General features: G+C 41.4%; 1 protein-coding gene across 7 annotated transcripts; it reads right to left on the reverse strand.

Annotated features, from left to right (window-relative positions):
* Positions 1-979: 979 nt before the first annotated feature.
* Positions 980-25274, reverse strand: SLC16A9 (solute carrier family 16 member 9). 7 transcript variants are annotated; one of them, XM_084845350.1, is made up of 8 exons: positions 24766-25243; positions 17102-17165; positions 14601-14826; positions 10449-10583; positions 7143-7286; positions 6687-6782; positions 4055-4972; positions 980-2474 (listed from the first exon to the last, which is right to left on the reverse strand). In XM_084845350.1, the coding sequence occupies exons 5-8, from the start codon at positions 7219-7221 to the stop codon at positions 2290-2292; spliced, it is 1278 nt and encodes a 425-aa protein (XP_084701476.1). In that variant the 5' UTR covers positions 7222-7286; positions 10449-10583; positions 14601-14826; positions 17102-17165; positions 24766-25243; the 3' UTR covers positions 980-2289. The 7 variants fall into 7 exon arrangements, with proteins under 7 accessions (XP_084701476.1, XP_084701478.1, XP_084701474.1 ...); XM_084845352.1 differs by having other exon boundaries at positions 10449-10606; positions 14746-14826; positions 24766-24853; XM_084845348.1 differs by lacking the exon at positions 10449-10583 and adding an exon at positions 21984-22188 and having other exon boundaries at positions 24766-24842.
* Positions 25275-25582: the final 308 nt, after the last annotated feature.

The following is a 25582-nucleotide window of genomic DNA, read 5'->3' on the forward strand; positions in this document are numbered from 1 at the left end:
CTAGAAACTGAAATGATTGTAGAGACAATGATTACTCAGGTAGTAAAGTGGCAGATGACCACCACACATCTACATACAACTTTATGTCCTCCCAAAGTATTTGTGCCTTCAGCCATTGCAGTTTGCAGGTCTCTTTTGCTTTTGTTGTCATGGTAGGAACATATTTGAAAATCTAATGGAATATAGATACCCCCACTCCAGCTAGGAGATACATAAGTATGGAAATAAGCTTCTGAGCACATGTCCCTAGCCCAGGGGTGTGCAACTTGTGGCCCTCCAGATAGATACAACTCCCATCAAGTCCTAGCCAGCATAGCCAATGGCGGGGACTGGTAGGAGTTGTAGACTAAAACATCTGGAGGGCCACAAGTTCCCCACTCCTACCCTAGCTGGATGAGAAACCGCATAAACAAACAGGTGCTATTTCTGCAGTGCTTCCCCCCAAACCAGCTGCTGGGGCTTTGCATAAGGAAATTGTTGTAAGAAAATGAGCAGTAGTGCTGATCAAGAGGGAGCACAAGGGGGTTTAGCTTTAATTTCACCCCCCCCCTTCGTTCTCTCTTCCCATGCAGCTGATCACTGTTTTTCTAACAGGGCTTCACATGTACAGCCTTGACAGCTGCATATGTGCACAGCTGGATTGGGACCAGAGAGAAAATAATGCATACGTAATTGACTTACTGTGCAATCCTGTGCATGTTTTGACAGACAGAAGTCCAACATGCATAGGATTTTGTCCTTCATCTGCCTTCCTAATGTGCGTAGGTAAAAAAAAGGTTTTATTAATGTGGAGGGAGGGAATCTACTCATTACGCCTCATAATAGGGACTGACAGAGATGTGAAGTGCTGTTCCTAGAAACCAGAACACTCACTGACGACACTCCTTTTCTTCTAGTAAGCAAAAATGTTTTCATCTTTTTAAACCCCTCCAAGTACACCTGAGGATCAGTTAAAAAAAAACAAAACACTCAGTGTCATGTCGATATTGTCTTCTAATATCCCTCCATGTAAATATTATTTTGACAGCAAATTGTTCGATGTTGTGTGTGTTTACCTTAAATATTTACCTTAAACATTTAATAGCAAAATTATTTTGAAACTGAACAGAGCCTACATAGTTCATAGATCATAGAGGTGGAAGGGGCCTACAAGACCATCAAGTCCAACCCCCTGCTCAATGCAGGAAGTCTGATTCCCAGGCAGTCTCCCATCCAAGTACTAGTAGTTGTTGGGTTTTTTTAAAATGTAACTACTAGAAGAGTTTAGAATGGCATGGTACTGTTTATGGGGTCTAAATTGGAATTTTGACATGGGATAAAACTATTTCAAGATGATATGTTTGTTTCACAAGTTGTATTTATTCCTTGGTTTTATAGATTTTGGTTTTAACAGTGTTTTTTTTTTTAAAAAAAACACACATACAGCCCTCTGAAGAAGGGAGCGGTAAAATATTTGCAGCATCTTCAGTAGCATTTAGAAGCTTGATTCGCGCCATACTGTTTACTTCATAGGTAATGTGACCAAAATCCTTTTTGTGGCAGCCAATGAGACCTTCTAACAGAAACCATCTACCTTATCAGCAAGCAAGCACCCCAGTTTCGTATTACATTCAGATTGATGTGATCAGGTTGTCTTAAAAAGTCTCTCACTATAGAGCTATCAAGGTTTCTAAAGAGAGAAGTCAGTGCCATCTTTGTCAAAGATACGCAAAAGCAAAATGTTTACATGAAAGTTCGTATAAAATACATTTTGTTCCATTACAAAAATATTTAGTTGGTGAGACTGTAGTACAATACACCATGAGTAAGAAAAAGCAAATCATGATTGCTCTGGGTTAGGTCTCTTTATGCACTTCACCCAAGCACATAGAGATTCTGCACACACCAAGACCTCAGTACTGATTTCTGTATTCCACATGGGTATTTCCATTGCACACGTAGAGCTCTCTAACACTGAATCCAATGGGGATGCCCTTACACATATGAATCACTGCACACATTGAGAGCCCCTAGGTTCGCTGTAATCAAGCAATATAGCCCCTAGGCACAAGCAGAGCTTTCTGATTATTGGCATTGACAAAGAAAAGGCCCCTTGTGCTAATGGAGCTTCACCTGCCACAGCCAGAAATAGGTGCTTCATCCATGCATGAGGCTCTGGATCAAAGCTACAAGCATTTTGAAGTAGTATAAAGTAGTAGTATTCTTTTTAACTTCATAAATAAGTGGAAAGATTTCTAAAAATATCTTGCTGTGCAGTATTAAAAAGAAGCAAGTGTTCCACACTGTCACCTATACACCAGATGCAACCTTGCAGGGATAAATATTTGGAAGTGGCTTTTCGGGTTGATTGCTATTGCCCATGCTGTTCCAGCATGGCAGTGCTGCCACCAACAATAGCAGCCCTCCAAACAGAACACAAAGTCCACTAAAGTAAAATGCTATGTCATAAGACTTGGTCCAGTCATAAAACCAACCTGAAAAAGAACAAAAAGAGCTGTCAGACGCATATACTTTTACACAACAGATGAGTAACCCCTAAATATATTGTATTACTCTGCATCTAGGCAGTTCAAAAGTGAAAGAATACTTTCTGCTTTTCCATAAAAAGAATGGAGTAACTTCAAAATAAATATTCCATACCAGCAAGTAAAGTAATACATTGGCTACACTCAGATTTCATACCAAACCATGGTATGTTTTTTATGTCTGAACTGAAGCCAGTTCACAAACCATGGTTTGTGACAGGCTGCCAGATCAGGGTATAAGCCTACAGTTTTAAGTTGGTTTGGGCACAGCCATTGTGTGTGAATTCACAAACTATTGAGAAACTGCAGTTACAGCCCAACTTGCTCTGCCTCAAAAGGAGGCTGCTAGACCAGGGAGATGGGAGTAAACTTACGAAACTGAGTGCTGAGCAGATGGAAAATGAACAGCTCTAAACCACAGTTTGCCTGTGGTACAGTGGAAGTACAAACCATGCTAAGGCTTATTAACTATGGTTTGGCATGGGATCTGAATCTGGGGAAGGGCTGTAGCACATGCTTTGCATGCAGAATGTCTTACATCCAATCCCTGGCATCTCTAGGTAAGGCTGCAAAAGACATCTGTCTGAAACCTGGTCAATGTAGGCTAGGGATGCAGCATCTCAGGCCCAGGGCCAAATTTGGCCTGCCTGGGGTTCCAATCCAGCCCTCTGGGGTTCCCCAGATTGCCACACCCCCTTTCCCAGGTCCCTTCCACTTCCCCTCGACCACAAATTGTTTGGTAGTTTCCTGGATTTGGTGCAGATTTTTCCCCCTTCTAAAAGGTTGAAATGCCTCTCCTACAGCTTAGTTATTGGCAGTAAGAAATGTAAGCTAAAATATGCAAGTATTTTTGGTATTTTGGCCCCACCCTTTTGCCTTTGGCCCCACCTACAACTGGAATGTGGCCCCTGAGACCTTCTCTGAAATTGAATTTGGCTCTCAGGCTGAAAGAGGTTCAGTATCCATGATGCAGATAATATGGAGCTAGACATACCAGTGGTCTGACATAGCAAAAGGCAGCTTCCTATGTTTCAAGCCATTGTGACATCTTGTCTTATGGCACACCCAGTCCTGAAGGTTTGGGGACAAGTCACAAAAGTCAAAGAATCCTAGCAAGGCAAAACATCCCATTAGCAACCCTCCACCTCTCTGCTGACTTCACCTTGAACCTCCTGCAAAGACAAGTTCTGCACTGCTTCCACAAGTGCTTGGGCTTAGAGGTTGGCAAGTCACTGATAATGTCTCCCAGGGGTGCCAAACAAAATAAAAACTATGTTTTAAAACTATTTCTGTGGATCAGAAAATAGAACAAAGGGTTTGGTTCAGAATGCATATTTCCTCGCACTTACAATGACGTTTGAACAGTGAAAGGTATGTTGTTTAATGTATTTCTTTGCAGGATATCTTATTTAATAATTCTATATTTGCCACAGCCAGCTGAAATTAACTGCATTATAAGTAGATGCAATTAAAAAATAAAGAAAATATACTTCATAATAATTATATATGTGGTTAAAATACAATCTTACCTACAATGGGTGGTCCAAGACTGTTCCCAAGTCCAGCAAAAAACATCAATATGCCATATGCATGTGTTAATTTCTCAATTCCCACAGTCTTTGTTGTTACATATGGAAAAATTGACCAATTGCCCGTCAGAAAACCTAAAACCCCTGAAAGTATTGCCAGTGTAATGTAACTTTGGGCAAATGGAATTAAAACCAGCGCCACTGCAGTCATTATTAAAGTCAAGACATACAGATATAAAGTATTAATCCAGTTAAAATCTGCCAGTATTCCTAGAACAAGTTTGCCAATGGCAGTCATAATACCTATTATAGAAATGAGAGGAATGACACAGTCTTCTTCGCCAATGTTTGAACTTCTTGCTATGTCTTCCATGAGCAATGAAGGAGGAAAGCCACCAATGTCAAAGAAGAAAATGGCAATAAAAAGTGATGAAAATACTTTGTTTTTAAAGAGATCCACTGTTTCCTCCCAGTAGTCCAAGTACAGGTGCCATTTCTTCTTGGCAAGCTGTTTACAGAAATATGTCTGCTCTACAACTTTCTTTTTGTAAGTGTCTGTCTCTCTCGACGCCACTGATAATAGTCTGTTCTTAGTTTTAAGAATATCTTGTTTGCCATCGCCACAGGATGTTTTACTCACACCCTTTCCTTCATTACTGGCCTTTTCAAGTATGTTTATGTTTTCTTCGTAAACATTCTTTTCTTTTTCATTATAAATGAGGTATTGATCTGGAACCTTCTCAAGACTTTGCTTCTCCTGTAAGGCAGAACCACACAACTGCAAAGGCCGCATTAGACTCCCACAGGCTAATATATTTAGAGACAATGCACCAACAATAAGCAAACACCCATCCAATCCATACAGTTCGATGAGTTCTCTCTGTAAAGCTGCATATATAAAAAGTCCCACGCTTGACCCTGAAAGCAGAAAATTGAAACACTGAAATAATTTCATAAAATAACCTATCAATGCTACATACAATCAACTGGTTGAACATATGATTTATGAAATGAGGGTGGGAGGATTCCTTGATTTTAAATACAGGCCCATTCAACTTGTGATTAATCAAGCCAAACTTAGAACAAAGGCCTGTATCATGTGGCCTGAAGTGTCTGAAAACTCGCAGGCAGGTTGACAGCAAAAACAGGTGGTTTATCAAGCTTTTGGTAGGCAGCCATGCCATGGCTGATGAGCTACTTCTGGCATGGTGAGTCACAAGTTTTAAAGTCTGGTAAAGTTATATAGTTACTATCATAGATTAATTATTGATGCTTTCACTGAACACCACTATTTTCTTTAGGAAAGCAACAGATACACACTTAAATAAATTACTGTGTATATTGTTTTTCGAAATTATATACTCTTTTTAAGAGCATTTTTTTAATGTAAAAGCCCTGACACAGAATGAAGTACAGCAAATACTTTTAGCTAGAAAAAGAATAAATAAAGAGGAATGAATTGGAGACAAGTCAGGCATGAAAAAAAAAATAGCTAGAGGTATATTCATACTATCAGATACATGTTTGCATTGTTTTATTTTTGATTCAGACAAAGGGCCTTAGATAATCCTGATTTTCTGAGCAGATAATGCTGAAAGGTTGCATTCGTATGTCCCTAAGAGACACTGCTTTTCAGGGATTAATCTTGGGTGCAAAAAGTAATATAGAACACTGTACAAATGAGGAAAGAATATGAGAAGGAGTCTATATGGGAACAAAATACATAAAAGCCTAATTTTTAAAACAGGCATTTTGGAATTGAAGAGTGGTTGGGATGGCTGAGTTAGAGATGGTTCAGATCTCTCATTCATGATCTAACCTTCTGCTTTTCTTCGTTCTTGTACATAACTCTAACATAGATAATGTCTTTGGCCTAGTGCTTATATAATGCTTAACCATGGTTTGCTTCCTTTCCCAGGGCTAAGATCAGAAACACTAAAACTCAATTCAGACACATGGCATTAAAGGACTGCACCCTGTTTTCTTGCACACTTTCCCCACTTCTCTCCTCACAAACTCTGCTTCAGTTACTTATTTCCTCCTTACTTGTTATTACATCCAAACTAGCAAATGATCATTTGTGCCAAGAGGGCAACTGACAGTTTGAAGCTGGTTTGCAATGCTGGTTTGAGGGGCAAATACAAACCACAGTTTGCAAGCCCAAAAGTAACAGAAAACTATGGTCTGCACTAAAGAGAAAGTAATTGAAATGTGGAGCCTGTGAGGAAAACAAAGGGGATTGCCAGAGCACAGGGCTCATTTCCAAGGCACCAAACCATGATGAATCAGTTCGCAGTGAAACCATGGTTTGGCACACTGAGGTAGGCCCTGCCCCTGAAGGGCGAGTATAAGGTAGAGACACTAGCAGGGCCTGCTTATCACTCAGGAAGCAGAGAGGCTGGAGTGGAAGTGAAATCATTTCAACCATGGTTTTCTCAGGACAAGTGTAATGTTTAACCATGGTTTGCAAACCCAGTTCAAACTAGCGTTTCAAGTCCTTGTTTGCTGCCAATTCTTAACCATGGTTTCAGAATTTAAATGAAATAATCACAGTTAATTAAACCACAGTTAAGTGTTGTATCTGTATAAAGTCACTCAGAACAAAAAGATTATCATAGGCTAAAAACCATACCTGTTGAAATTAGACCAAGTGCAAGTCCTCTGCGTTTGTCAAAATACTGACATGTGATAGTTACTGTTGCTGTATACAGTAAGCCACATCCAAGTCCTAAAAATACAAAAAGTTTATCACAAAGGATCAGGCATGCTTGAATTACTGAATCAACATTTTGTCCTTTTTTGACAATATTGTCAGTTTGATTCATTAAATTAAAGGATGCAAAGATCAGTCAGTTTTAGCGATGCAATCCATAAAGCCCCAGTGTTGCACAACCTCTGTTCATTTGAAGTGGGGTTGTGAGGCAGCCGCTGGCGAGCCTCTTTAGAATTCATGGCAACTGTGCTTGGTACTGCTTTGCTCCTACCAATACAAGGGTGTATTAGGCCTCAATTTTGAAGACAAGAGCCCCTTGCAGAACAGATATTTAGCTAATGGGTGATTAAAAATAATCTCCATGAATTCTCTTACCAACAATAATTCCATAGGAACAAAACAGGAAGTAGATATTAGGTGCAAAGCTGCTCATCATCAGGCCCCCAGCAACCATAAAGGCACTGAAGATGGTCACAGGTCTTGCTCCAAAAGCAGATACACATGTACTGCAAATAGGACCTATGGGAGAACAGCGGGAGGGGTGGCAGAAAAGAAAACACACTGCTTAAAATAAAGCCTCATAAACTAGTGCTGAAGAGATTTCTTCCCATAACAGAACTGCTATCAACAGGAAATGAAGTGTCTATATTTAAGAGATCCGTGACATTAGGGGAAATGAGAGCCCCTCTCTGATTCCAATTTAGTGTTTGTGGCTTCACTGTAGGAGGAGGTGGAAATTTAACTAATGCCTTTCGATGGTTCTAAGAGTCAACTGGCATTTGCTTCCCCATGTGATCCCTCCCAACTCCATACTCCATAGTCTTGGTCCCTCTGTTTATCTTCAGTGTGCCATGCTTAGGGCCATCAGCTGGGATGCTCATTGTTGCTTCCCCCTCCCCCCACCCCATCCCAAGCTACTTGAAGGTTAAGCAGTTTTATCTCATGAGCCTTACCGTGATAAAGTTTAAATAACAAGAAGTCTTGTAGCACCTAAAAGACTAACACATTGATTATGGCAAAACCTTTTGTGCACTAGATAAAGTTTAATAATCTCTGTCCGTTTATTTAGTTTGACCTATACCCTTTGCATTTCTACCTCTCTCCGCTGCATGGCTCATGAAGGGTTACACGTATATTCATACATATACATGTTCAACATTTAAAAATAAACTTGCATTTTCACAGACAGAGGGAAGGGAGTGGGAGAGAGAAAAGCATTTCTGTTCAAATGATTCAGAGGGATTTATGAAAGCCTCAACCTCTTTCCCACCTGCAGATGGGAATGCATCTGGCATCCTCAGGCAGCTACAACTGGACAGTATCAGGTGGATGGGCCTAACCACTCTTTTAAATTTACTACAACACCCCTGACATAGTGTTACTCCGGGGCATTGTCAGGAATCTAAAAGGTGATTAGAATCAGCTGCCCAGTGCTGCCCGGAATGCTGCTGTTGCTGCCGCCCCCAGGTCAGCTAGGTAAGGCCCACTGACAGAAGAGAGGGCCCACCAGAGGGCAGTTTCAGCCCAGTGCAGGATGGGAGGAGAGATCGCCATCCTAGTCCTGCCTACATGCCTGAGGCTTCAACAGAAACCTTCCCTCCATTCTGGACTCATACCTCTAAACCAGCCTTCTCCAACTTGATAGTCTCCAGATGTTTTGGAGTTCAACTCCTATCAGCCCTAGACAGCATGGCCAGCGGTCAGAAATCCTGGGAGTTGTTGTCCAAAACATCTGGAGGACACCAGGCTGTGGAAGGCTGTCCCAAACCATTAGCTCAGGAGATTCTTCTCTAATTTGTTTGACAAAGTAGTTAAATTCTTGACCAGCAACTAATTTTAGTGGAGAACTACATAGAGGGACCACTGCCCAAAGTGGCTTGCTGTCAAATCCCATGGGTCGAACCACCCGTTATTTACTTCTCTTCTTCTGGGTTGGATATAAAAAAGCCCTCACAGCTCATATTTTGTATAAAGAAATAGCTGTTGGAACAGAAAGGATATAGTTCACTCAAGTTCATGATTAACAGCACCATCTTCTGCAGACATAAATTGAAATATGTATTGCATGCTGGCTTCCTAAAGCAATCTCCCTAGGAAACTTTCCAAAGTCAGGGTAGGGACTGGGAGGAGAATGCTATTTTGATCAAAGATGTCCAGTGGTATGCATAAATGATGGGACAAAGTAATCTAAAAACAAGGTGAGAAAACTAGCAGCCTAATTTGAAGCATATATTTCACTCAAATTTACTTCTAAGCAAGCATGCTTAGGATTTCAACTGAAGAGAAAGTTGTCCTTAATAATTCATGTTAAAGTAGTAAGCAAAATGAATGTACACTTGTATATTGGGCATGCTTGGCCCAGTGGATGTTTGCTCCAATGACTAGGGGAAAATGCACTTCATGGCACAGCACAAGAAACCCAATGCTGCTCAGCTTCTCCATCAGTACAAAAAAATGCTTCTATTTCAGTAAACCTTGTGCAACACCCTTTGTTTAAAGTCTTTCCCCTATAATCTTCATCTCAATGCATCTGATGATGTGAATTTGTTGGTTATTTTGGAGGGATTCTGTTTAACAGAAAAGTTAATATTATCTTTATTAGAAGCGATGTATTGATGCAGCAAGGCACTGTATCAAACAGGTTCCTGTTCCTAAAGCAACATTCTGTAGCCTTTTCTTGTTCCACATCTGTGCTTCTACACTGGCATTGAGAAGTAAGTGGAAGCTAACAGTAGGAACCACCACAGAGTGTCAGGTGATATGCAGGAAATAATTATAGGTCTAAGAGGCTGTCACCATTTTTTGGATTCTCCACTATTCTGTTGGTAAACGACACTCACTCCAAAGCTGTGTACTTATAGAGCCAATTTTATTGCATGACACAGAAATGGGGGGCGGGGGGTGCTGTGGAAGACTTCAGAATAAGCCTATTCCCCATTGTCTTAACTAGTTATCATGCATTAAATGATGCAACGATGTCAACAATTAGTATGTTTGTTGAAAGCTGAAACCACATATCAGCCACCATTTCAATGAGTTGCTTAGTAACAGGCAGATGAGGCATGGAAGACCACTGTTAACATGATGCGTTCACCATGGTTCACATGCCATCAATGTATATCAATTACATACTGACAAAAGAATGCCAGCACCATGACAGCATTGCAACTGGGCATCACTAGAACATAAGAAGAGCCATGCTGCATCAGACCAAGGATTCATCTAGTTCAGCATTCTGTTCAATAATGTAGTGATGTTGAGCTTTAGATTCAGTCTAAATGGTGCTCTCTATGGAAACCAGCAGCTTGGGATCTGAACTAATAGAACTCCTGGGATCAAGAAGACGCATTAGTGGAGAGGTACCTTTGAATCCAAGCCATAGTTTTTGAGAGTTGAAAGTGGTATCATGTCATGACTTCAGCCTCAAGTTCAGGGTCAGAAGAAGATTAGACCAGGGGTGCTGAACCACTGGCTGAGAGGGGTGCTGAACCACTGGATTCCTCATGCTGGACCTGGGTTGGTGGTCAGGAGCTTGTGAAACCCAAGCCACAATCCTCCAGACCCCCTTCTCCTGAGTCTGATTTGCCTGAGCAGTCAAATACCTCTCACATCACCATGCTTGCCCAACAGCATAAGGAGCATGCCAGGCACGAGGCCACAGAAAGGAAGAGAAGCACTCACCTTTAGACCAAGGGCTTTACATTTTAAGGATTCACATTCTTCAGGCAGGATGGTGGAGCTTAGGGATGGGTGGACTGGATGGAGAGACTCACAAGGCCTCAGTCCACCTCTGATCTTTGTTGGAGCAAAACTTCACTGCAGAAGATGAAGGGCAGATACTGAACCGATATTTTCAGGAAGGGAGTTTGAGGAACTGAAGCAAATAGTGGTGACAAGATATGAAGTTCTAGACCTTATAGGCAAACTGAAAACAAACAGATCACTAGGCCTAGATGATATCCAAGAGTTCTTAAAGAATTTAAATGTGAAACTTCTGATTTTCCAACAAAAATATGGAACATGTCCCTAAGATCAGCCTCTGCAACAGAAGACTGGGAAGTGGCCAATGTAACACCATTTTTTTTAAAAGGGGATGCTGAGGGAACTAGGAAATTACAGGCTGGTTAGGTTAATGTCCGTTCCAGTGAATTGGTGGAAAGCGTTATTAAAGACAATATTCTCAATCATATAGCATATGATTTTGCATATGTCTTGCTGAAGACAAATTAACACAGGTTCTGCAAAGGTAAATTCAACCTCACTAACCTGTCAGAATTCTTTGAGAGTGTCAAAAAGCATGTGGATGGGGTGAACTGGTAGACATTATTTACTTGGATGTTCAAAAGGCTTTTAACAAAGTCCCTGACAAAAAACTTCTGATCAGACTTAGCAGTCATGGGATAAGAGGAGAGATCCTCTCATGGAACAGAAACTAGTTAAAGAACAGAAAGCAGAGAGTAGGAATAAATGGTCAGTCCTTGCAATGGATCTGTATTGGAATTAGAGATGCATGGATCTTGTAAAATCCATTCCGTCTGCATTTCATGGATTATCAGGCGCCTTTCGTTCCTTTGTCTGCTCGTTAATGGAATCAGATTTTTTTTCAGCCATCTGTCAGGGATGCTCTGACTTGGATTCCTACATTGAGCAGGGGGTTGGACTCAATGGTCTTGTAGGCCCCTTCCAACCCTACTATTCTATGATTCTATGATTCCATTCTAATTTCCCGAATTCGTGGAAATTTGCATTTGCTAAAATGAGCAAATCCCTCCCGCACAAAGTGCAAATCCCCCCAAATGCTCATTTTCATCTGGTGTTTTTTACTTTACATATTTTTCTATGACGAAATTTGCATAAAATTCCAGAAAGTACTAAAAATGATCTGCAAGTCCACAGAATCCATGTGACTCAGGAAAAGCTGGTCCACTATGGAATCTGCAGATTGTATTCAAAGAAATCCAAACATTTTATTCCATTGTGGATTTCTCCAACATCCCTAATTAGAATCTGTGCTTTTTAACTTGTTCATAAATTATCTGGATGAGCAGTGTGTGGCCAGGTTTGCTGATAACATCAAATTATTTAGGGTGGTTAAAACAAAAAGGGACAGCAAAGAACTCCAAAAGGTTAGGTTATCCCCTCCACAGCTCAAATAATATCTTTAGGAATAGTGCAGGAAACATTCAATAAATGATGTTCTATTTCACTAAGAATGATCAAACTGTATTATGAGATAAGCACCCACATTTTTAAATAGCAGGGGGTGTTAAAGAGTGTATGGCCTGAGAAATGAAGCTGGATGTTTTGTTATAGATCTTCCTGGCTTTGGTTGATGCTGTACCTCCTTAGAGCCTTGGTTGCCATGGAGAGGGCAGCAGAATAGTTTTCCCTCCTTCAGCTGCCAATGTCATTTCTAAAGCTTAGATATGATGTCCATGAAACATAGGATGTTCCTTGAAAGTCAGCAAATCATTTTCAAGGGCAATGTCTTTTTCTTTATCAGAACTCTCCATATCTCCTTAAGGAGGCCTGCCACATGCTTTGAGAATCATGGTTTTAGAGGGCTTTCACAGTACCAATCTGAATTATTGTTTTAGTACATAAAGAAGTTGGAGGATGCTCAAGCCTCTTGTTCTGTATTGCGACACAGCAGACTGCATACACACTTCTCAGTAGAATGTTTGTGATGTGGTAACTTCTTTATGTCAAGTAAAGGGGTGGTACAACTTAAAAAATGCATAGAGATCCATTCAGTTGGATCCACATTGAGCAATTGTCCCCTCATTCATTACTAAAGAAGGTCCATCAATTCCAATGGAAAAAGTCAAGAACTACCCTTTATCACCTCCATCACCCTGTATGGAGGCAACACATAGATGCATGTACACACTGACCCATGTCAGACGTCACAGCTACCTAGAGTTTGTTGAAACTCTGGGTAGTTGTGAATGAGTTGGAGCAAGTGAGCTGGCTCATGCCCACCCATTCCTGCTGAGCTAAACAACCCAAGAATGCTCCATCCATGGGTTGTTTAGTGAGATGTCCAAATGTGGAATTGTGGTTTGTTGGACGAAGAACAACCCAGACTTGTAACCTCAGAACAAACCATGGGTTATAAATTGGGGCTGTTCTTCCCCCAGTGATCCACAATTCCGTGTTCAGCAGAAAGGCAGGAGCCAGCACGCTTGCTCACTCCCACTCATTCATGACTACCCAGGGTTTAAACGAAGCCTTGGTAAACATGACATCTGAACTGAATCTTTGTGTATCAGGTGTTTTACCCAGCTTCTTCCTGAAGTCTTACAGCCTAAGTTGTAGCATTTCCTTAGTCAATGTAATCCATTGTTCAGAAGAATCTTATCCAAGCTACATACTCCTAATGTTAAACTGCTGCTTCTTGCCCTATAATCTGTGTCCAGTTGTTCTGTATCTTTGTGGCAACGTTTTTTTATATTTTAAAGTTGTTTTAAGCCCTCCCCCTGAGGTCTTTCTTTCACAGTTTCTAACACACATACATAATAGCCTGGTTCAAACATAACAACCAGCCATGGCTTGGCTGTCATGAATGAGCTTCAGACTCACATGCCGTCTTCTCCCACCTCCAATTCTCTCTGTCCCTGGTTTGAGCAAACATTACTTTGCCATCATGTCCAAATCCTGTAAACTGTGGCATGCAGAAAACATAGTTTGCCTCCAAACAAGAACTGGAAGACAGGGTTTCAGTTGGGATTTCCAGTTAATAGTGGGTCTAAGTTACATTTCTCAAGTTTATGTGCAAAAATATAATGTGAAATTGTATCAGATCTCAAGTTGGTTTATTATATTCCTCATATTTAAGAAAATTAGTTTACTACATAGTTCTGAGAGCACCATAGAAGCGCCATATGAAGTTTAGCTTGTAGTTACAAATAATAATAATAATAGGCCCAAGTTTCAGAGGAAGGATGAGAGCAGTGTCTGCTTCCTTACTGAACTTTTCAATGGCCAGGGTGAGAGATTTTCACTTTTCACCGGTCCTTGCCCCTCCATTCAAATGAGCAGGATTAACACACGCATGCACACACACTGAAAATTCACTTCAACAGATCATAGATACATCTAACTTTCCCTGAATGGTGCCCACTATTTAAACTATTTCCCAAATCATCATAATTTATTCTGCTTGTGGTGAACTTGCAGAACTGGACTTCCTAATTTGCAAAATTCTGGTCTTCAGCTTGCAGTAAACCAAATAACAGCATAAATGTTACATTTCTATCAGTTTTCTATTTCTTGTTTTATGTTTCAAGTAACATTGCAGTAGCTATTTCCGAGTTTAGAAAAAGTGCATCTTCAAATTTTTCTGGTCATAGAAATAGCTGTTGTCTGTGAATCCTTACTTCAGGCATTACTCTGCTCACACAAGCATGCTGCAGCAACATCTGCACTAGTCCTATTAAGTTTGCAATCCTAAGCACACTTACTAGGAAATAATTCCCACAGAATTCAGTTGGACTAACTTCTGAGCAAAACAGCATGATCCTGAGTGTGTTATTTGAAGAAAGCAGACTATATATTGTTGGCACAATTTGCATTTCCAGATCAATGCTGGCTACAAACAATTGTGCCGATTTACATTACATAGTTACTCTACAGTTGCATATACTAGAGATTTTCGTATTCTAAGATATGGAAAAAATCAGTACAATTCTTAAGGAGAATTCAGCTCCTTTACCCCAGAAATTAAAAAAAAAACCTTGGCTTTTTGGAAGGTATTTAGAATAAATGAAGATTGTATTTTAAATGATAAGTGAAAATTGTATTTTAAATGCTATGTTTTTTCTAAAGACTTACTTGCAAGTAGTCCAACTCCGCTTGCAAGGGATCCAACCCATGCAGTTTTTCCTTTTCCTTCTCCAAACGTATTCAGCCACTCTACATAAAGGACTCCAACAGCTAATGGAGATCCATAGCACAAGAACTGGGTAAAGAAGGATACAAGCACTATCATCCAACCCCATCCGCCATCTGGGGACTTCTGGAACACCATTTTCCAGGCTGAACTCAGGGGTCAGAAGCTCTAGTTAAAAGAATTCACACAAATGGAAAACTGAATTGAAGAGAAGGAATGAACAGACTTCAAAAAACTGAATACGTGTTTAAATGTCATTGTAAATAAAAGCAAAACTCTAAGAAAATGGGAGGGCACTGCTGCAGAGAGGCAAGGTAGTTTTGCTAATATTTGCTGGTGCAAACTGATAACATCCCTGGTTCTTCCCTGCTGGTCTCCAAGAATCGCAGTCAGGCCAAGCCCTCTCCACCATTCCTACCAGGAGGTAACTTGGTACATAAGCAGGCAATGTCCACCTCTCAATTGACACTCAGTGACAGCAGTTGATCACTAGCGCTCCAGCCCAGCCCCACATGCTGCCACTGCACACATCCTTATCCACAAACTCCTTACCAACACAAGAACTCCAGTGTTCACAGGGAACTCATTATTTCAGTGTAGACAGTTCCACATGCTTTGGGCACTAGGCCACTCCCTTCACAAACCAATGAGAAAGAATCAGCTCAGGAGTTCTGTGTATACCAAGTTGTTCCAGACAGCTCTAGATTAAGGACAAGGTTTACCCTGTCAATCTACTGAGCATTTGTCCAGTGCAATCTCACTGAAATAAATATTTGTGAATCTCCTCAGTTCACGGCAGTTCTTTGTGGAGTTTCATAACCTTATACAACTAAAAATATATTAGTTTTCCATTCAAAGGGATAACCTTGCAAGCAACTTCGGTCTCTCAAAAAATAATGGAAGAATATAAAGTGTGAACGTGAAAACAAACTATTTGTTTCCCTATTAGCTAGCTAGGCACTTCAGCTGGACAAGCAGGGAAAAAAGAAGGGGCGAACATTACCTTTTCATAGGTATTCAAATATAGAGGTCACTCATGAAGAGAATGATCCGTTCACTGGAAAATATATAATGTATGAACCAGCTCTTAGTTGGCTAAGCTTTCTAACCTTCATTTAGAGCTGCTTGTAAACTTAGAAAGGCCCAAAAGTTCCCAATGTGCCCTAAGTAGTTTTAATTAAACTGGGAGTTTCATCCTGTTAGCAGTTCATGCTCAGATTGCCTAGGACCAGTTGCAACAGCAGGCTAGGAGCCAGATTAGCTCTAGTGAAAGCAACCTCCAACAATGGTGTTCTAACGACTGCACCACCATCACTGAGGGCCAGAAGTGCCCATTAAGGGCACTTGCAATTTACTGCTGGTCTCACACTGGAACCAAAGTTTGGGGAAACGTTTGCTTTGTAAGGAGGCAGAGATGGACAGCTTTGCCTTCCTTGCCCCAGTAGCTGGATAGGAGTGACATTTACAAGACTATGCACCAGTTTCAGGGCTTACAGCAGCCCTATTTTTGCACTTATCCAAATTCCCAGATTGTTACGTGCATAGTCATATAAACCAGCATTCCCCAACTTTGTGTCCTCCAGATGTTTTGGACTTCAACTCTCATCAGCCCCAGCTAACATGGCCAATGGTCAGGAATCCTGGGAGCTGTTGTCCAAAACATCTGGTGGGCACAAGGTTGGAGAAGGCTGACTAAAAGGCTGCCAAGACAACACATTTAGCTTTAGTTTCTGCAGAAAACCGATATATCTGAAGTCAAAAGTAATATGGATAGGTCTACTCAGCTGATCTGGACAGTAAGACTATTTATCTTCATGTGTTTCCCCTGCCTTGAGATTTTTTTCTTTTTGGAAATGGATTTTTATTTTCTTGACATATTTGGTAGCAACGACATCTGTCTCTGTGTTCATATGTTATGTGTTCGCTTGTTTGCTTAACCAGTTGTATATTTATGTTTTAAAGAGTTGGATAAATTTGTACCATCTACATATACTAATAAAATTTATTTTAAAAAATAATAAGGATGCAAAATAAGACAATGTTAACAAGAAATGTTTAATTTTAGTAACAGAAAGGTAAGAGCTACATCCAATGTTACACAAGTGGATTTCTGCCTGCACAACAGGACTTCCCCTACCTCTTCTCCACTGCACCTTCCCCTACCACATACCCCCAAATCTGCTTTGAAGGGTCCTCCAACCTTCCAGATCAGATTTAGGGGGCACAAAGGGGGCTGGAGGGGGAATCAGTTCCATCAGTGGTTTCTGTTCTGCTTGCAGATGGATACAACTCTCTTGAGTTATAGTAAAAAAATTAATGAATCAGGGAAATGCCAATGAACAAAATGAAATGAACAAAAATTCAGTAAGGAAGAAAAATCTTCTATATAAACAGTATATAATGCTTCCATGTACTTAATAATATAAAAATATATACTACTTACAAACAACACTTCAGTCATTCAGTCTTCTAGAACATGTTGTTATTGGTATACCTGGCAACTTAACCTGTGGAGAAATTATCAGGTGCTTGAGCTGACGAAACTGAACTGTGCAGTAATACCAAGTAGTGGAAATGAATATGGGAATATGATAGTCTTGTGTAAGGCTGATTTTATACACTTGCATGGAAACTTCAAAAGCTTGTCATTTTCTCTGAAACAACACACACTCACACACAAAATATCTGACCCAACTTCCACCATCACTTAAACTCTGACAGCAGCCTTGGATCCACGGAATGAAAAAAGGGGGCCAAACAAACTTAAGAAAAACTTTAATACTCCATTATTTTGCAGTGATTACAAATCTCTAAGATGACTGCCCGCTTTTGATTTAACTTGTAATAATTAATCCATACAATGTGTCATCTTTGCACCTCTTTTACCTGTTTTATACTGTGTAGTTTCTCAATTCCCCCACCCATCCCTAAAGAAACAAACCTTTAAATCTGGTGTTTAAAACTAAAATATTATTTTCATATAATCAACAACACTTAGCATTTACCTATTGCGTCACATATGCTTATCTCAGGAATCTTTACAACTGAAAAGTAGGCCAGCATTATCCCATATTGCAGATTCTGGAGGCTGAGGGTGAAAGTGACTTATCTAAACCCTTGCAAATTAGGTTATAATTGTAGAGGTAAGACTGGAACTAGGGGTTTCCCAAATCACACTTGCCACTACACTATATTAGATATTTTATGAGATGTGGGTGAGTGTCCGTCCCCTCCCCGCTAAATTCTTTCTGGCACAAAACACAAAGCAAACAAGCAAATAGAGTAACTCTTCAATAAACAGCTTTATGTATGGCAGTCTTCCTCAACCTGATGCCCTCCTGATCTATTGGACTACATCTCACAGCATTCTTGGCCATGATGGCTGGGGCTGATTGAAGTCCCAAACATCTGGAGAGCACCAGGTTGGGAAACATTGATGCATGGGGTGGGTGGCAGCAAGCATCCCCACAAGAGGTTGCCAGATGTCATGAGAACTGCAAGTGTATGTAATCAAGCACAAATATGAAGTGCCATGATCTGCACTACAGTACATTTTATACTAGCACACAGTGGGGTTAAGAGGGCAAGAGCATTACGGATTAGGAGGACCTGGTACCATACCAGATTCTGTAACTAATTTTACCGGCCCCCTCCCCGAAGTGTACAAATAATCCCCATTGAACTCAAGATAACTTACTGTAGATTGTTTTTAAAAAATGTATAGGACTGGGTTGCAAGCCCCACTGATTTCAATGAGAGAGTTAAATTCATGCTTAACTCTCCAGTGCCTAACTTTGTGATCATGTGTTTAACTTTGGGATCATGCCCAAAGTTAAGATGTCCAGGATAGTAATAAAAGAATACTGCCATGAGTACACATTGATATGTTAACTACTGTGCAATCAATCAGTACTATACATTTAGATTCACTCTGATGTCCATTATGTGGAATTCATTGGGTTGTGTCCAATGGTGGCTTTGCAATAGAGGAAAGCACTTCCAATCACACAAAGTAGGGCATACAATTTTTGCCAATCCCCCACCCATTGCAGTGCACCACCAAAGAGCTCCTTCTGATTATTGTCAGACCCTCTGGAACAGTGAAGGATGGAAGGCTGCAGTAGGTAAGTACTGGATAGATTAGTGATGTTTTAAGTACTTTTGTCAGAAAAAACCTACAAGCCTAGTCAGGGAAATAAGTGCCTTATTCTGCTGCTGATGACATGCTTTAAGTTCAGTGCTTGTCATCAGCAGCAGCAGGATAAAATCAGAAAGAAGCTTCTATCCACGAATCTATAAAATAAATATTTGGAACAAGGCTTACAACTGCATAGGAAAAAAAAGCAATTCTTATTCCTTCTGTAACTGAACTGAATGCAAAACAAAAAGTATATTTATCTTACTACTACTTGTTTATATGTGGATTGGTGGTCTTTTCCTTTTTTATTAGAGATTTGTGGATGAAAGCTTCTCCCAGATTTTATTCCGCCCTGACAAAGAGTACCCAACTCAAATATGTAATACACTGAGGTTACAATCCTATACATGCTTACCTCTGTGTATAATGCACACAGTGGGACTTGCATAGGATTATGCTGTTATTTCCCTATAATAATTGCTAGCACCTAGGGCTTTAGGTAGTTTCTTGCTGCTGCAGTGGTAGTTCAACACTTGAAAGAAATGGCCAGTTCTACAGACTGATTCTGCGCTTGTTTGCATGCAGGTAGATACCACTGATTTCAATGGAACTTATTTCCAAGCCAATATACTTAGCAACAGGGTGGTAATTATTTTTCCTATTTAACTCTCATACTTGCAGGGGGGGGTTTAATGAGACAACTGATTAGAGAGTACATATTTTCACTTAAAATATTGCCTATTAAAATATAAAATGTATATTATAAATAGTCAAAATCGCATCATAAAATATTTGAAATATCCTTAAAACTGCAAATTGCACTTGTTATTCATTGTTATAAACATGTGTTTTACACAGAATGTATTACTATTTCCAATTGTTTGTCAAAAAACATTTCTAGTCATTTATTACTGAAGAATAAATATAAACTCTAATTTCCATCATATCTTTATGAATGCACTGTAATCACTGTATCTTCTGTGTCTCTCTTTGTAATTATTTCCCCAGCAACTTGTACATCTTTGCCCTACTCTTTCCCTTTAAGTTCTTTCACTCAGTTGTCTTATTTGTTTTTTAATCAGAAAGTTATAAACAAAATTTCACTCCTCTACACTTCGCCCAGTTCCTGCTAGAGTCAGGGCCAAAGCAGCCATTACATTAAAGATGTAGCATTCAACCACATCTTTTGATGTTTTCTTTTTAACTTCAGTATAAGTGCATGGCCCCCTGAACCAGATTCCCCCGTTATAGATAACTATTTTCACTATAGATTGCAGGCACAGTCTGCATCAGGCCCACAGTGAGAGGAAAGGGTTAAAAACCTCTTTCCCCCTCACACTAGGGTCCCAATCCAGACTGGGGCCCCTGCAGGTACACTAGAGTAAAAAAGAACAAAAGCGATGGCTATGTACTATGTCTTTAACATAATGTCTGCTTTGACACTTAGTTGGAACAAGCAGCCCAAGTCTATCTATGCTTACTAAGAAATTCTACTGATTAATAGGACTTAATCCCTTAATAGCCAGCTAAGTCCCACTGAAAGTGTTGGGATACAAGTTAGCTGTGAATAACTTGTGCCACTGATGTTAGCTGTATTAGGGCCCTTGTCTAAGAAAGGCTAGATTTCAGAATCCAAATTTAATCCAAACAACTTCTAATGACTTCTGAATACCCATTCCTTAAGGGAGCCTAAACATTACAATGCTAGACCCATCCTGTCCTTCTCTAGTGAAGAAAAATATACCCAGGAGGAAGAGGAGGAAATGGAATTACTGTTTAAATAATAAAAAAGAAGGAAGTCACTAGATTGCAAGACAGCAAGAAGCATTCCTAATAGCTCCTTAAATCAAGTTGCCAGTTGACAACTTAGTTACAAAGGCCAAAATCTGAAAGCTATAATCTTACATGCCACAATCCATGTCAGCTCCTTTCAGAGTCTTGTCTCAGTAATAATTCCATACATCTGACATCTGGGTTCCTTTTCCAAAGAAGTGATGCTGTGTTTTATCTGGCTGTTCTTCTCTACACCTTCCCCTCAAGGCAAAACTTCCTTCTAAATGGTACACACATCTAAACTACATCTATTACATCACTAACCCCAAACCAGTTCAGAACGATTGCTTGTGCCAAACAATACAAATTCTCAGAGACCATGAATAAGTGATCTCCCCTTAAGATTATCAGGTTTCCAGATAAAAAACTGTTTACCTCGTTTGTGGTTAAGAGACATAAGATCCATTGCCTAACACTTCTTTTGGAAGACAGAGTTCTTGATAGTCTGCAATATCACACTCTTGGTTGAAGAGAAACTAATTATTCCCATTTCAACTCTTTGTGCAGAGAAATGGAACACATTCTGTAAAACATTATTGTTCCTGTTTCCAGGAATGTCTATTCGTTCACAATACCTTTTGCCAAGTGTCTTCTTTTTCCAAGCATTTTCACACTAATATAAGACAGTAGCATGGAAATAGTGCAGTACTACAGCAAGTGTCAAGCAAGGGGGTTATATTGAATGTTCATTATACCCAGCATTAAACAATTTAAAATGCTTTAAAAATGCTTTTGAATCAATAAAGTATTATTTAAGTAGCAATAGTTAAATGAAGGAAATGCATCATACCCTCACATGATATGGCACATCACTAAAAGCCAGAGATGAAGGCTATACTGTACAGCTCACCATGTATACATATTGGAAAAGGACACTGACAGCCAATGAGATTCAGTGAGAAAGTTACCCAACTTTAGTATTCCACGGTCCACTGTTTTGTTTTCAAACTAGAGTCAGTTTGCAGAGCAGAAGGGCATAGTCAAGATCTCTTAACAGTTGAGGCACAACTAATCTGTACTACATGATCCCTTCTTGCTTAAGAACATGAGAAGTGTTTTGTTAGAGGCAGCTCAGGGTAGAGTAGTGAATAGAATATTAGTCTTGTACTCAGGAAAACTGGGTTTAAATCTCTGGTTGCTCATGAAGCTCTCTGGGTAGCCTTGGACAGTCACCACCTCTCTTCCTAACCTACCCCCACAGGTGTGTTGTGAGGATAACATGGGATAAACTATCTTCACTGTTCTGACCACCTTGGAGAAAGGGTGGCACACATCCTTTACTTGCATTGGAAAAGACACAACTAATCTGCATTTAGAAAATGCAAGTAAATTGAAACAAAAAAGTACAACTTACCAGAAGTGGTCACTGCAAGTTAGCATAACAGCTAACCTTAGTGTCACAGACTTAAGTGTCTACCATATTTGCTTCCTGATGTTCTGAAAGCTGCCTCCTTAGTTAGTCCACAACTGATGACAAAACCAGTGGTGTGGTGGAGGAGAAACACAGGGAGTGCAATTCCAGGACTCTTTTTTCGGAGCAGGAGTGCCGGCATTATCTGCTGGAGTGCCGGGGTTATTGAAGTAAACCGGTTATAACAAATCTTTCACGTTTTACTATTATTTCTGACAGATTAGTATGCAGGAAGTCAGAGAAGGAGGGAAATAACACAGCAAAGCCGGCATAGTTCTTTTCTTTGGTGTAGTTCCTACTTCCACACTAAATGGAAACACTTATTTGCAACCTTGTTTGCATTACTAATTAAAAGCTAAATCAGTGTTTCAATTTGGTGAAGACATTTTGTTAAAGTTCAGTGATATTTTACAAGTTAAACCTATGCAGTCAGAAGTAAACACCACAAGTTCAATAGAGCTTTCTCCCAAGTAACTACGCATAGGCTTGCAATCATGTCCACCCTAATAACTTGGGCATTCTGCTAGGTACTGCTGCTCTTTAGTGCACACGTACACAGATGATCACGATGAGCTCTTGCACTTCAACAACAAAAGGATTTTACAGTCTAATAAAAGATGGCCTTCAGAAACATTGCATTACCAGCAGGGGAAAAACAAAAAGGAAAACTTGGAGGAAGGATTTTCCCACAGAAAATATTGTGCTATCAGGAGATTATCCTTCTAGTACAGGGGTGAGCAGGAGGTATGGGGTCCATTTTTGCCCCCACATCCCACAGGCTACGTTCTGTGGGGTGGCCCCCCGGGGGGAAAAACAGCAGTTTACCATAGAAATTTGGTAGCAAACCATTCCATAACATTGGGGGGGAGGAACCCAACTATTTTTGCTGCTATTGAATTTGGTGGCAGAGGCCACACTGGGGGAATGCAACCTGTGGGCCATGTGTTACCCACTCCTGTTCTAGTACACCAACATGAAATTGACAAGGGGAAAAACACACCTAAAAAATACAACATCTGGTTATAAAATGCTGTTTCAAAATAATTTTAACATCCAGAGACACACAATGAACTGCAGGCTGTCACAAGACAATATGCACTTCAGCCCTAACACATACATACTTTAACTCTGAGGCTATTTTGAGGCAAGTTGAAGATTGGCTTGTATATGGTGATACTTATGCTGAAATGTTAACAATATAGTGGGACTTGTTTCCAGAATGAAATTTCAAAACAGGAAACATAATAAAGCTATGTGCTAGTGCTTTTCTATGGAAGTTGAAATATCTTGAAAGAAAGGGATACTCAGTTGTCTTTGTGGTATTGTGATGCTCTTGCACAAGAGATGGGCTCACAGCTTATCTTAGAAATATGTCATAAAAGTGAAAAGGAGTCTACCGGTAATAGATTTGGATTCTGTGATCTGCGTGCAAATACAGTAATGTAAATTATATTTTAATGTTGATTGAACCATCAGAGGCAACTCCTTACACCAATCTGCGACCTAATCTCCAAAAGCACTTATTCAACAATTTGGCATCTTCTTCCCTCACAAATGTGTTTAGCATAATACTGTCAGGAAATTATATCACAGTGCTGCCAGCGTGCATATATAACATGCTGCATGACAATGTAAGCACACACTATTAGTTTAGGTTCTCTTTTGCCAATTTAAATGTCACTGCTGAGGCATCCACCTTTGATGGAAGTTGCTCATTTACCACACAGTAAACCTTGTATTCATATAAACATACTTCTCGTACTTTGTCTGCAAGATGACAGAGCATAAGTTATATGTATGGATAAAATAATGTTAATATTGGTGGGACGACTTAAAATTCCATCAGCAGATGGTCTGCAACATAAACATTTTACAGGGACTTGAGAACCATATACACAAACTCTCCCTCTTTGTGATTTATACACTGGCTGTCAGTGCACATGGGAAGTTTACATGGTAGCAGAAGCAAAAGGAGCCTGAAAGGGCTTATAATATTAAATTTAGCATAACAGAGATAGGAAGGAGGGGAAAGGCAGGAGTAGCAAGGGATAAAATGAGACAGTAACTCTCAGCCTCTGGTCTGTACTTCACAAATGCAGACTAATTCCGCACTGCACACACAGCCAGGCTCTGAAAGAGCAGAACCGAACCTTTCGCCTCCCTTCAACCACGCTCCCAAAGTGTCCGTACAAAAAAAGAAACGAGAACGGCCATTCACAGCAGAGTCCTGCGCATGCTTACTCTGAGGTAAACCTCACTATGTTCAGCGTGGCTGAGGAAAGAATGAACAGGATTGCAGCAGCCTAAGACGAACTGCTAATTGAAGTAATCCGCGTTATGTGATACATGGGCAGTGACCAAGTGGTATGGCGAAAGAAGCCTGCAAGGTTATTGATGTTGGGGCCACGCTGTTGTCTGAAGGCATCGCAGTCAGCTAAGCCGGAGCCGCCAGCTCTGGTCCCAGCACCATCGGCAGCCCGCTCGACCTCTCCGGGGCTCTAGCTACCCCGGCTCCCGTCGCAGCACATCCCTCGACACCGTCTGCAGCTCCCCACCACGAACAAAAAACCGCTGACGCTGCGCTCCTCCTCGGTGAGCCCAACCCCGGGACGCTCGGCGGAAAGTTTAGGTCCCACCCCCCGACCCACGCTCTCTCCCCCCAGATCCCCTCGGGACCCCCGGCGCGCCCCCGCGGCGCTTCCTTTCGCCCCACCCCTTCGTTTACCTGCCAGCGCCCCGCCCGCCGGGGGCCCGGGCGATGAAGGCGGCTGAGCGCCGGCTCGTCCTGCGAGAGGAACGCCCCCACCCGCGGGCGCGGGCGGTTCTTTGCGCCCTCGGGCCGGGGGAAGCGTGGGGCCGCCGGAGCAAGGCGGTCGGTCGGTCGGTCGCCCAGACAGCAGCAGGCTCTCCCCTCCTTGCATCCCCCAGGAGGGCGAGATGAAGGGGGGAACGCGCTGCCGTGCGGCGAGAGAGGGAGCCGGCGGCCGGCACGAACCGGTTGCAACTAAGCGCGAGTGTGATGTGCGCGGGGGGGTGTTTTCTGGGAGGAAAGGGGAAGAGGCGGCGGCGGCGCTGCGGAGGCTCGGGCTAGCGCTGCTCTTCCTGCCGCCAGAGCAGAGACGGGCGGCGAAAGCGAGGAGAAGGGCCCTCGGCAAGGCCGCGAAGAGCTCTGCCGCCTGCCTGAGGACCGCCCGCCCGCCGGCGTCGCCCTTGCCGGCGCCTCCCCCGTAGCCTGCGCTGCAGCCCCTCCTGTGCCTTTAGTAAAGGACTGGCACAGAAGTCAGCAGGTGACGCTTTCCACGGCACTGAGGGAGCGATGCTAATAATAATAATAATAATAATAATATTAAAGGGACAACGCGTGCGTGCGTGCGGGGGGTCGTCTTGTTCCAAAAGTGGCGACCCTGCTGCCTGTGCCGCACACACGTATTCACCCCAAGCTACCTCCCTCGGACCGGGCGGGGCTGACAGAGTTTCTCAGCCCGCCGCAGCTTGAGTTCGGCCATGTATGTTTCGGGTCGGTGAGGCCAGCACTCGAATGT

This window comes from Heloderma suspectum, chromosome 3 (assembly GCF_057233095.1).
Source record: "Heloderma suspectum isolate Gila_16-S chromosome 3, 16-S_ref, whole genome shotgun sequence".
Taxonomy (NCBI): domain Eukaryota; kingdom Metazoa; phylum Chordata; class Lepidosauria; order Squamata; family Helodermatidae; genus Heloderma; species Heloderma suspectum.